Genomic DNA, 13,923 nt, shown 5'->3' on the forward strand with positions numbered 1-13,923 from the left:
CTGATTTTCCTGTAATGTGTGTGGTTAGTCCACTTTATACTGCTCCGGAATGATATTTGCTGTAGTTCCTGTTCCGGTAATTCGTCATGCATGATGTTTTCGAACAGTGGGTGGTTTCCTCGCCTATTTTATGCAATACGTTGCATTTATTTACTTTCAGGACTAGCTGCCTGTCCCAGCGTCAGTCATCAATCCTTTGCAGCTCCTCCTGCAATTCCTTACAGCCTTCTGGTATTGCTATTTTTGTGTAGAAATTTGCATCAACTTATCGAACTTCCAATCCTAGATCACTGATTTCTACAAATATGGTGTCATTTTTAACAAATTTTGGACAATACACTGATGTGAGAAAAGTCATGGAATGGCGATATGCGGTAGTATCGCGAACACAAGGTATAAAAGAGAATAGCACTGGCGAAGCTGTCATTTGTACCCATGTGAGTCATGTGAAAAGGTTTCCGACGTGATTGTGGCCGCACGACGCAATTTACAGACCTTGTAGACGGGATAGTAGTTGGAGCTACATTTAGACATTTCGGAAAACGTTACGGAAGTTACTATTCCGAAATCCACAGTGTTAAGAGTGTTGCGAGAGTACCAGATTTCAGCCATTACCTCTCACTACAGACAACGCAGCGGCCGACGGCCTTCACTTACCGACCGAGAGCTTTAATGGTCTATGGCAGCCTTTTATAACAGCACGGTATCGCTTGCAGCGCCTCTCCTTGGATCGTGACCATATCGGTAAGACCCTAGATGGCTGGACGACCATGGCCTGGTCAGATGAGTAAGAGCGTTCGAGAGTGGCGCAGCCCCCACGAAGCCATGGACCCAAGTTGTCAACAAGACACTGTACAAGCTAGGGGTGGCTCCATAATGGTACGGCCTGTATGTACATGGAATTGACTGGGTCCTGTGGTCCAACTGAGCCGATCAGTAACGGGAGATGGTTATGTTCGGCTATTTGGAGAACACTTACAGCCATTCATGGACTGCACGTTCCGGAACAACAATGGAATTTTTATGGCTGACAATGCGCCATGTTTCTGGGCCACAGTTCTTCACGATGGGTCTGGAAAACACTCTGGACGGTTTGAGCGAATGAATTGGCCACCAAGATCGTCCGACATGAATCCCATCGAACATTTATGGGACATAGTCGAGAGGTCAGTTCGTGCACAAAGTCCTGCACCGGCAACACTTCGCAATTATGGTCGTCTATAGAGGCAGCAAGGCTCAATATTTCTGCAGGGGACTTCCAGCACCTTTTTTAGTCCATAACAAGTCGAGGTGCTGCACTTCACCGGTAAAAGGAAGTCCGACACGATATCAGGAGGTACTCCATGCCTTTTTTCAAAAAAAATGGTTCAAATGGCTCTGAGAACTATGGGACTTAACATCTGTGGTCATCAGTCCCCTAGAACTTACAAGGGAATGGTCAGACTTGTCATGCCGAAACATGTTTTGCTTTTTTTTAGCACTGTTATTTAACTGTGCAAAAGGTCCGTATGCAAAATTGTAGCTGCTGACATGAACTGGAAGTCACCTAAAAAAAATCACGAACATGGCTGTGTTTTCTGCTTGGCGCTTGCAGTGACGGCTGGCCACCCCTGGAAACGGCGAGTCGCGAGCGTTGTGCGCATGGTCGGGAAGTGCGGCCGTCTTATCGCGGCGTTCACTAAAGAGGAATATCGCTGCACGATTTTGGTGGAAAGGGGAAACGAGTATTCGTTTCTGTGGCATGCACGTCCTTTTAATTTCTGGTACGTATTTCGAAACATACCGTTCTGAAACTGATGTGAAAGAGATGTGAAAGACGTTCTGTACATGTTCATCTATACTCCGCAAGCCACTTTACGGTGAACATTCAATCTCCCGTCACAGGTGATGGTGAACCCTGTAAATGTTTTGCTGCTTGCCATGGAGATATACCACAGATGCAAAATGAAGCAATCAACAGAAAACACGCGTGAATACTATGTGTTGTGCGACATGGTTGTTAAACTTCTAGACGAGCATCTAAATGGCGCAGACATGTGACTAGAAACAACTGAAACACTCGATATTGCAGACTGTGAATCTACAGACGGCGAAGACACCTACAAAAGTTGCACTCATGAAGACTCTTCGATTGATAGTGTCACGTACCATCATCAATTATCTCCGAAAGTAACACCAGCAACTACAGACATCTTACCAGACAAAGAAAAAGCGGTGGCGTATTGGTTGAACGAAAGTGGTAATAAACGCCTACGTGTAAGTACTGTTCAAAATAAGTATCGCTTGGTGCGTTCTGAACGTGAATTGTATAGATGGAAAAAGGAAGTCGCTGGACGACGTAAGAGTCGACTGGAAATTGCTACGGAGATAAATGCGCGACTTTATGAGCTATTTACCGATGCCAGACAAGTCATTTAGTGTCAGCGATACAACTTTGCGTGATTGGGCGTTAGAGATTGCCAACGCGATAGGCGCTAAAGAATTTACAGCTTCTCAAAGTTGGATTAGTCGCTTCGAAAGATCACATAAAATTGTGGCAAGAAAAATAACAAAATTTGTATCGAGAAACAGGTCGTAAAATGAAGTGACACAAATCGAAATGATAGAAGCTTTTCTTACGAATGCGCAGAATAAGATCGCTAGTTTTAGTGAATCGTACGTGTACAATGCAGATCAGTCAGGTTTTCAAAAAGAAATGCGTGTGAAAAGAACACTGTCATTCAAAGGAGGAAAACATATTGAGGTGATTGCGCAGTCCATGACTGCACTCACCCATTCATACACTATAATGCCCATAATTAGTCTGGATGGTTCATTGCTGCCTAAACTATATGTGTGTCTTCAAGAACCAACTGGACGTTTTGGATCACGTGTCAAAAGAACAATGTTCTACGCAAACAATCTTGTGGTAGACGCATCGACGTCTGGAAAAATGGGAAATGAAAACGTTACACTTTTCATGCGTCATGCTTTTCTTCCGTTCTGCGGGAACAAAACTCTTCCCCTTCTAGAATCGTGGTCAGGTCATAAAAGGTCTGATTCATTAAAAGCTGTATTTCGAGCCCACCCTGACAAAGAAGTAGAGATACTTCAGATTCCACCCGGCACGACGAACGTAATCCAACCTTTAGACAGAGAATTTTTCCGTCAGTGGAAGGCATTTTACAGAAAACTAACAGAGAATATTATTGTGTGCAGATCACTGCAATTTCCTGTCTATCACCGTGACAATATTCTCAAGCTGCAATCAGTAGTACATTATCAATTCCCCCTCCCCCCCCCCCCCCCCACGGTTTCAGAATTTGATTAAATATGCGTGGCACTCCTCGAAATATACTGATACTAGGCCTGATTAATTCCTAACACCAGCCCAGTTTTGTCTACGGACATCTAACAACGTCTGTGATTCGCAGGGCTGTCATATGTCGTCTTTGCTTGTATGTTCTTGGTGCACAAAAAACATATGTTTTGAACATTGTATCAATATTTCGCGTTTTTGCGGTAATTACAAGAAATAAAATTTGGACGAGTTCTAAACCGTATATTTATTTGTGTCTATTTCGTAGCTATTTGGAAAGAATGTTGTAGATAACATATCAGCCATATTTGTCAACGAATGTTTAATTATCATACGATTGCTTTCACTGGGGGAATCAGCTCTCTCACTGCTGTGGCAAGAGAGCGGCGCGTAGGTGACGCCACCTTGTCCCTAGGTGGCGTTGGTATAACGTAGCGAGAGAGGTCAGGGATGTACAAGAGCAGTTATAAGCGCGGAAACCATGCAACAATAATGTCTTCCTTCATAAAATTGTTTACAGACTTCCAGGTCATGTCAGCAGCTAAAATTCTGCATACAGACTTCTTGCAATGTTAACTCACAGTGGTAAAAAAAGCAACACAGGTTTCGACATGACAAATCTGACCATTCCCTTGTTAGAACTACTTACACCTAGCTAACCTAAGGACATCACACACAGCCATGCCCGAGGCAGGATTCGAACCTTCGACCGTAGAGGTAACGCGGTTCCAGACTGAAGCGCCTAGAATCGTACGGCCACATGGGCCGGCCGCCTTTTTTCAATTTACCATTTATGTTGAACGGAGGAGGTTGATAGGGATATTATTTCTTTATGTCTCATTTATTGTGAAGTAGAATAATGAGAGCATTGTCCCAGTTTTGGGAATTTATCTATCTCCAGAGACAGCAGGTTAAGAACTTCGTATGTTTCTTTCACATTACCCGCTGGTTATAATATATCTTACTCTACTTGAGTGGACCCCCATGAAAAACAAATGATCGTAGGATATGTAAATGTGGGAACATTTGTAAGGACTCGGGGAAGAGAAATAACGAATAAACCTTTGAAACAAATACATTTTAGTTTTCATATGAAAAGGTAAAATTTTGTTAACTGCGTATCACTTATACGTTCCAGGTTAACTACGTTGCTCTATGTGGGGACTACGACAACCTGGAAGTTCGTAAGGCTGCCACTTTACAATTGATTGCAGCACATTTCGAATGGTGGACCATGCAATGGTAAGCCGTCGCGACACAGCTCGTGTACCGCTTGAAGATCGCACACTGTATCCAACGTTCTCAGCCATGGCAACAGTAACTTCTTCAATATTTTGTGGCGCAACTGGCCCTCGACCTAACCCAGTAGCAGTCCTCAAATCACCAGTTAATTCAGACTTCCCATTTATGTTCTTCAACCCCGGGTGCGCAAAGAGGACCTTTCCGTATTCCTTTATTACGTCGATCCTTGAGGAGAACAGTAGAAATATTGTTGTTCTCATGGTGAAACAGCTTTACGAGTAAAGCCGTGTTCTCGTTGTCTAGACTCAGTTGACTGTCTGCAAGTGTAAAGGAACACTGACGTTTGCGTCTTGACCCTACGTCACCTTGCCTGTACCAACGCCTAACGGCAGATGATAGAAAAAAATGGTTCAAATGGCTCTGAGCACTATGGGACTTAACTACTGAGGTCATCAGTCCCCTAGAACTTAGAACTACTTAAACCTAACTAACCTAAGGACATCACACACATCCATGCCCAAGGCAGGATTCGAACCTGCGACCGTAGCGGTCACGCGGTTCCAAACTGACGCGCTTAGAACCGCACGGCCACACCGGCCGGCGCAGATGATAGAGATAATCTTCGAAAGCTCGAGGTTGGACCCTGAACTGAAGCGATAAGATGTCCAAGAATGTTTTATACAACAGTGCCGTCGCGAAAAACTTCATCGACATGCACAGAGTTACAGTAATTGTGGATGCAAATCAATCAGTGATAGGCAAGGAAAAGTACTTGAATTCGCTTCAGAGAAATTGTTAACCTATAAATCAGGATCGTCAGAAAGGGATCGGAGGACTTTTCCTGCAGTGCATGGTTTCAGTGTGCTAGTCACTGCAATCATTCGGATTGTGAAGATCCTGCGGTGTGGCATCCACTTGTTAGAAAAATCCACTTGTTAGAAAAATCATATTCTGTAACATTTAATGTTAAGAATCAGTGTAATAAAATACTTACCTCTCGACAATATGACGATCTTCTTCTACAAAATATCTTAACCCATGAATAGTAGTATTTAGACAGTAATTTTTCAACATTTTCAGGAACTTCCATGGAATGGCAGACCATCCATTAGTTTTCACATTCCCACGAACAGCTCCTCCCTGCAATTATACGAACAATTTAAATATTATTATCTGCAATTGTGTTAAAGAAAGTTCATGTAAAGTTTAATAATACGGTTGAGAAGAGTAATAAAATATAGTTTTTGGCATCCGAAAACATTTTCTTTACCAGGATCTCTTGCGTCATTTTACAGATAGCTGTGGCAGCATTAAAAAAAGAAAAGAAATAGTAATTTTTAGCTAATAGCCCAAAGTTCCGATGGGTGGTATGTTAAGGATTCTGCTGTGGATGCAGGTTTGGCTGTGCGGCTACGCCCCCTGTGCCTATAGTTACATGACACCTTGCCATGGTCTTTTTGTGTCTAATTCTACATCTTCTGGCGGTACATCTGTTTAATGACATGTGGGGAAGCTACCAATATGGAGCAGGATTTATTACATTATTCAACTTATAAATATGAATCGCAGTTATTAATTATAATGAATATACTTGTGTGGCATTTTAAAGCAAGGCAAAACAGACGGAATAGTTGTTCCAGCTGCAGAAATGTTGTTTTTCCGTAAATTTGATTTACTTTGGACCACAGCTAAATTTGTTGTAGTTATCTGTTTCAAAGTTACTCATTTCTTTCTATGTAATGTCTGAGTCAAACCAACTGATATTGTCTATTACGAAATAAAATAATGTGATGTCTCTATTAATAATAATCATTGAGGACTTACGTGGGTTTTAGTTATTAATTTCAGTTGAATGGGGAACTGGAAGGAATGCTTTACTGCATGTCACTATCAGGCAGAGCCAATCCTCCACAGTAAGGGTGACAGAAGCTCGTTCAATCGATGCCACTAGATTTGTAGGTAGCTAGTTCGATTCCTGATGGCGGAATGAATGTTCAGAGCCAGTAATTAACTAGGGAGAGGGGCGGGAGTAAAGTTCTTGGGCATAAGGCTTTGCGTCAAAATCTTGGATTAAGTTTTAAACCTCATTACGGCATGAGCGCACGTGATACTGATCATGGAGATTCATCAGTATGATGAAGGCATTAAGCTCAACGTCTCTCTTTGCGGCAATTCAAGAGGAGTGGGCTGTGTGCCAGGATCACTCTTCAGTATCTGAAAGAGGCCACTTCGGTTCAGCAGTCCATAGTGTCAATCGGTTTTTGAGGCGATATTAAGCAAGGACGTCGGACGCATCCCATTGCAATCGAGGGTAGCTCTATGTTATCGGACAAGATTCTCCGATTCTCCGCCCTACTCACCAGCTCTACAGTCAACGTTCTGGCTACAGCATTCGGTAGTCAAGAAGGTATTGCATGGCCGTATCTCGTCACCCAGTGAACGCTTTCCCTCAGGAGGCAGGCTCAAGCTCATGGAATGTCCTGAGATTAACCCAAATGAGCACGATTGGTACCACTGAAATTAGCAGAACGTCGTCGCTGGAGCATTCGCCGCAAGCTGACTCTCAGGATGGTCGCCGTGGAGGAGTGGGACACATTTGAGTTGTGACGTCTCAACCACCTTGTGGACTGAAGCAGAGGATGATAGAAAAATGTTAAATGTAGTTTTCACTGTCAAGCAAAGATGTCCGAAATGGTTCAGATGGCTCTAAGCACTATGGGACGTAACAGCTGAGGTCATCAGTAACCTGGACTTAGAACTGCTTAAACCTAACTTAACATAAGGACATCACACACATCCATGCTCGAGGCAGGATTCGAACCTGCGACCGTAGCTGCAGCGCGGTTCCGGACTGAAGCGCCTAGAACCGCTCGGCCACAGCGGCCGGCAAAGATGTTCAGTTTCAAACAGACTGCCTTTATTTTTGGTTAGTGTTTATATTATTTCTTTTTAATATTTATAATGCCTTTTTTATTGTTTGCTCACATAGAATCTTAGCCCACATAGATCAGCAGATGTGCAAGTGAAATGATAATTAAATCGACACCCTAGCTTGATATACATCGTTGTGGACATGTTGAAAATGTGTGCCCCGACCGGGAGTCGAACTAGCGATCCCCTGCTTATATGGCAGACGCTCTATCCATCTGAGCCACCGAGGGCACGAGGGATAGTGCGCCTGCAGGGACTTATCCCTTGCACGCTCCACGTGAGACCCATATTCCCATGTCCACACCACTACATCCGTAGTGCGCCTAATAGATGACTGCCCATCACAATAATTACTCGTGTCAGATTAATCTATCAAGTCCCGTACGAGTTGGGCCATAGCGTATGCGTTCGCACTAGAAATTCAAACATCTATTAGGCGCACAACGAATTAGTGGTGTGGACATGTTGGAAATGTGGGCCTTACGGGAAGTGTGCAAGGGTTAAGTCCCTGCAGGCGCACTATCTCTGTTCTCTCGGCGGCTTAGATGGATAGAGCGTCTGCCATGTGAGCAGGAGATCCCGGTTTCGAGTCCCCGTCAGGGCACACATTTGCAACATCTCCCCAATGATGTATATCAACGCCTGTTTGCAACTAGGGTGTCGATTTAATTATCATTTCATCCTAGAAAAGCTGCACTGTGATCAATTCGGGAACAGATACAAAAAGGTGTTACAAAAATGTACGGCCAAACTTTCAGGACAAATTCCTCACACACAAATAAAGAAAAGATGTTATGTGGACATGTGTCTGGAAACGCTTAATTTCCATGTTAGAGCTCATTTTAGTTTCGTCAGTATGTACTGTACTTCCTCGATTCACCGCCCGTTTCCCCAAGTGAAGGAAGGTAATGTTGACTTCGGTGCTTGTGTTGACATGCGACTCATTGCTCTCCAGTACTAGCATCAAGCACATCAGTACGTAGCATCAATAGGATAGTGTTCATTGCAGTCAGTGCAACGTTTACAAATGCGGAGTTGGCAGATGCCCATTTGATGTATGGATTAGCACAGGTCAATAGCAGTGGCGCGGTACGTTTGTATCGAGACAGATTTCCAGATCGAAGGTGTCCCGACGGGAAGACGTTCGAAGCAATTGATCGGCGTCCTAGGGAGCACGAAACATTCCAGCCTATGACTCGCGACTGGGGAAGACCTAGAACGACGAGGACACCTGCAATGGACGAGGCAATTCTTCGTGCAGTTGACGATAATCCTAACGTCAGCCTCAGAGAAGTTGCTGCTGTACAAGGTAATGTTGACCACGTCACTGTATGGAGAGTGCTACGGGAGAACCAGTTGTTTCCGTACCATATACAGCGTGTGCAGCCACTATCAGCAGCTGATTGGCCTCCACGGGTACACTTCCGCGAATGGTTCATCCGACAATGTGTCAATCCTCATTTCAGTGCAAATGTTCTGTTTACGGATGAGGCTTCATTCAACGTGATCAAATTGTAAATTTTAACAATCAACATGTGTGGGCTGACGAGAATCCGCACGCAATTGTGCAATCACGTCATCAACACAGATTTTCTGTGAACGTTTGGGCAGGCATTGTTGGTGATGTCTTGATTGGGCCAATGTTCTTCCCGCTACGCTCAATGGAGTACGTTATCATGATTTCATACGGGACACTCTATCTGTGCTGCTAGAACATGTGCCTTTACAAGTACGACACAACATGTGGTTCATGCACGATGGAGCTCCTGCACATTTCAGTCGAAGTGTTCGTACGCTTCTCAACAACAGATTTGGTGACCGATGGATTGGTAGAGGCGGACCAATTCCATGGCCTCCACGCTCTCCTGACCTCAACCCTCTTGACTTTCATTTATGGGGGCATTTGAAAGCTTTTGTCTACGCAACCCCGGTACCAAATGTAGAGACTCTTCGTGCTCGTATTGAGGACGGCTGTGATACAATATGCCATTCTCCATGGCTGCATCAGCGCATCAGGGATTCCATGCGACGGAGGGTGGATGCATGTATCCTCGCTAACGGAGGACAATTTGAACATTTCCTGTAACAAAGTGTTTGAAGTCACACTGATAAGTTCTGTTGCTGTGTGTTTCCATTCAATGATTAAAGTGATTTGAAGTGAAGTAATAAAATGAGCTCTAATATGGAAAGTAAGCGTTTCCGGACACATGTCCACATAACATATTTTCTTTCTTTGTGTGTGAAGAATGTATCCTGAAAGTTTGGCCGTACCTTTTTGTAACACCCTGTATAGAGTTGCAAGTGTTTTTACTTTTTTAAAAATAAATTTTAGACATAATGAGCAATGTAGTGTGAACAGCTGTCATGCCACTATTGTGTGTGATGAATACTAACTAGTTTTTGTAGCTACTGTTAGTGAGAATGTCTTACCGATTGGTGGTCGGCAGTCATGTCTGTGGTGTGCCTGGGTCTTCAGCAGACGGAGCGCCCACGTCTACTGACACGTCGCGTGTAACGAGCCCGCGGCAGCGCTCGCTCCGTGACGACAGTGTTTGCACACTCTGCTGATGCGATCGCGGTACCACGGCCCACATTGCACGTGGCACAACGTTGTTTACTGGAGAAACGACTCCGGCGAAGCGGCGAGTCGGAATAGCGTTTAAACACAGCTCGCCATGAAAAATATGGCACCATGAAAGCGGCATGCAACAAACATCAACTTTACACGCAATATACTACACACTTGTTGATGCAAATGATTACTATTTCAGCATAACTACGTAGAGCAGTTACGATTAACTCTTTCTACATTCTTTATAAAGGGTGTCGAAGCGTTCAAAAGTACATAAACATGGGCTGTAAAATGCGTACCTTAAGGGCTATGAGTACTTGTTCACTAGAAGAAATGTGTCTCACAGTAGCGAAGATGAGAAAGCGCTCATAGCTCATAAGGTGTGCACTTTCGAGGCCCCGTTTACTGGACTTTTTTCTTGTCTTGGTCTATGCTAGCACCTCTCAGAAAATGGAAAGCAAACAACTTGCAACAGAAGAGCTTTATTTCACAATATTGAAGATGAAAAAGTGCACATAGCTCTTAAGGTTTGCGTTTTAGAGCCCTTATTTATTAGATTATTTTCCTTCGAATGATCGTTCCCGTAATATCCCAGAATATTGCGCATTCCTTTAGGGACACTCTGTATAAGGAAAGATCACGCAGCTGGATTCGCCTTCAGAAATTATAATTGAATGTTGCTCGTTTGTGAGAAGATGGTGTAATACCACGTGTGAAGAAGGGACTAGACAGTGGCAGACTGGACAGTGACAGAATCATTGTTATCTAGACTGCAGTATATCGTTCTGCAATACTGCTGCTTGCGTTCAAAGGTTTGGCGCATTTGGGCACTGAAATGTACCAATGGTAACAGGTGAAAATTTGTGCCGGACCGGGACTCAATCCCGATTTCTCGCTTTAAGCGAGCGGTCGCCTTAACTGGCTAAGCCATCTGAGAACGCTTGCCTTTCGACCCAAATTCCCAGCCTGTTACTCACTACTGATGAAGCGATACCTACCCATGAACCCCTTACTCGAGATCAGGCATCGTGTGCTTCGACACTGAAAGAAAGGATCATAGGTCGAAGTCAGTATAAATGGGCTCAAGTAGGGTACTTATTTTGACCACTTGCAATCTTTTCTTCGAGCGATGTGACCAGCCCACTGTCATTTCAAGGTATTCACTCTTTCCATTACGTCACTAACCTTTGTTGTCTGATATGAACCGCTTCCTTTCTATCTTTATTTGTGCAACTAAACATTGATCTTTCAAAAAATGGCTCTGAGCACTATGGGACTCAACTTTTGAGGTCATTAGTCCCCTATAACTTAGAACTAGTTAAACCTAACTAACCTAAGGACATCACACACATCCATGCCCGAGGCAGGATTCGAACCGGCGACCGTAGCGGTCTTGCGATTCCAGACTGCAGCGCCTAGAACCGCACGGCCACTACGGCCGGCATATTGATCTTTCCATTTCTCCTTGAGCTACTATTAGCTTTCTAACAATGAACTCATTCAATGTCCATGTCTGACACGCATAACTCATTACCGGTAGTATTCGCAGTAAAACGTGATGACTGGGTGTTGTGTGATGTCCTTAGGTTAGTTAGGTTTAAGTAGTTCTAAGTTCTAGGGGACTGATGACCATAGATGTTAAGTCCCATAGTGCTCAGAGCCATTCGCAGTAAAAACTGTTTTCTTTAGCTCGGCTGACATCTTGGACTACAGAATTGGAGAGAATCTTCCACATGCTTGCCAGCCTAATTCAACACATTGAAATATTTCTGGTTTTAGGTGTCCTTTAATATTTAGCAAGTGACCCTTTGCAGTTGTGTTTCTTCTGGTGTCCATTCATTCATCGTGATGTTGGTTTTATCGTAATTTATATTTATAACAACTTAAGGGGAGACTGAAAAAATGTCACTAACCACTATTTGAAGTTATTCTATACTATTTGCAAATAGTACATTATCGTCAACGAACCTCAATTTATTTAATCTGTTTCCATGAATTTGGATTCCCTTTATTTTCCAGTTTAATTTGGACATTGCTTTTTCGAGGACTGCTGAAAATAGTTTTGGAGATGTAGAGTCATCTTGTTTTACACCCTTTTCGATGGGAAATTCATTGGTTTCTTCACCTACATTCACAACAGCAGCAGTCACGACGCAGGTTCTCAAAGATGAGACTCTAAATTGGAGTTCAGAGATCCATTGACGTGTTTATATGTTACTCCTAATCAGAGTATATTAACCAGGTCAAATATTGGTTTTCAGGTGTCTGTAAATAAGCTGTTCCAGCTTACTAAGGACGTTGAAATGATTATATATATATATATATATATATATATATATATATATATATATATATATATATATATGTATATATATATATATATATATATAATAGAGACAGAGAGCAATTTCCTTATGGATGTCGTAAGGATGAGATCAAGGAGGAAATCGTTCAAGAAAATTTGTTTAAAAACCTTATCCACTCCTATTAATGTGAGTGAGACTGTTTTATCATATTCGTCCGTGACCTGCATACTAAGGAAACTAGTGTGACATGATCTCTGGAAAACATCGTTGTGATGAATTTGAAGAATGTGAATGAGTAAAGGCACAAATCTGTTCCTGTGATCAGAATTAGCGAATGTTTTGTCACCGGCAAATGAATGTGGACGAGAGCGTTTGCGACTAAAAGAAAGGGTGCTCACAGTAGTTCACAAATTATCCAGCTATGAAGCTTACGTGATTACTGGCAGTCAGTTTGATTTTGTTAATTTAGGAAATATATCAGTATCCGTATGTGTCTTTCCATCCGATAAATATAAACTCACGTTCGTTTCAGTAAAGGAGTAGAATAACTACCTTCTTCTTCTTCTTCATGTGCCGTCTCCTCTAAGAAGGTTGGCTGTCATCATGGCAATTTCTGATCTTGATTTGGCTGATCTAAGGAGTTCTGACGTTGAGCAGTTGTACCAATTTTTTAAATTGTCAATCCAGGATGTCCGTCTTCTACCCCTCGTTCTCTTCCCACAAATTTTCCCTTCTAGTATTATTTGCAATATTTTGTAATTTACTCCCCTAATAACATGGCCTAAATATTGTAGCTTCCTTACTTTAATAGTTTTAATTAATTCTTTTTCCTTTCCCATTCTTCTTAGGACATCTTGATTAGTAATCCTCGACACCCAACTAATTCTAAGTATTCTTCTATATGCCCACATTTCAAAAGCTTCTAAACTGTTCATGTCCTTCTTTTTCAGTGTCCACGCTTCCATTCCGTATAGTAATTTTGAGAATACATAGCATCTTAGGAACCTCATTTTTGTGTTTAAACAAATGTCTCTCGAACAGAATGCATTTTTCATCTTATTAAAGATACTTCTGGCCTGTCCTATTCTCGATTTAATTTCTTCTGAGCTTTCAATCTCCTCATTTACAATTGTTCCGAGATATTTAAATTTACGTACTTGATCGACTCTTTCCCTATTGATTGTAAGATTTTCTTGTTGGTGTGTTTTAGATATCACCATGAACTTAGTCTTGCTTACGTTAAGAGTCAAGCCAAATTCTTCACTTTTTTCTGCGACTTTGTCAAGAAGTAATTGTAGATCTTTGAGGTTTCCAGCTAGTAGTGCAGTGTCATCAGCAAACCTAGCATTGTTAATGTTTAGCCCATTCACTTTAATGCCAGCTATTTCATCTGATAGAGCTGCCTGGAATATGTCTTCTGAATACATATTAAACAATAAGGGTGAGAGAACGCAACCTTGTCTCACACCCCTCTTTATTTCTATATCATTCGATAACTCATTTTCTACCTTCACGGTTGCGGTTTGATTGTAGTAGAGGTTATATATAATGCGGATGTCTTTCTTATCAAGTGT

At 42.5% G+C, this 13,923-nt stretch overlaps 1 protein-coding gene across 1 annotated transcript in view; it reads right to left on the bottom strand.

The window, feature by feature from the left end:
- LOC126095525 (sodium channel protein Nach-like) overlaps positions 1-9,933 on the bottom strand; it is a 267,631-nt gene extending 257,698 nt beyond the window's left edge. Inside the window, exons 1-2 of the mRNA XM_049910308.1 lie at positions 9,902-9,933; positions 5,535-5,680 (exon numbers count right to left, since the gene is read on the bottom strand). Coding sequence (XP_049766265.1) covers positions 5,535-5,680; positions 9,902-9,922 — 167 coding nt within the window. The 5' untranslated portion in view covers positions 9,923-9,933. The remainder of the gene's footprint in view (positions 1-5,534; positions 5,681-9,901) is intronic.
- Positions 9,934-13,923: the final 3,990 nt, after the last annotated feature.

This window comes from Schistocerca cancellata, chromosome 8, assembly GCF_023864275.1.
Source record: "Schistocerca cancellata isolate TAMUIC-IGC-003103 chromosome 8, iqSchCanc2.1, whole genome shotgun sequence".
Classification (NCBI taxonomy): Eukaryota; Metazoa; Arthropoda; class Insecta; order Orthoptera; family Acrididae; genus Schistocerca; species Schistocerca cancellata.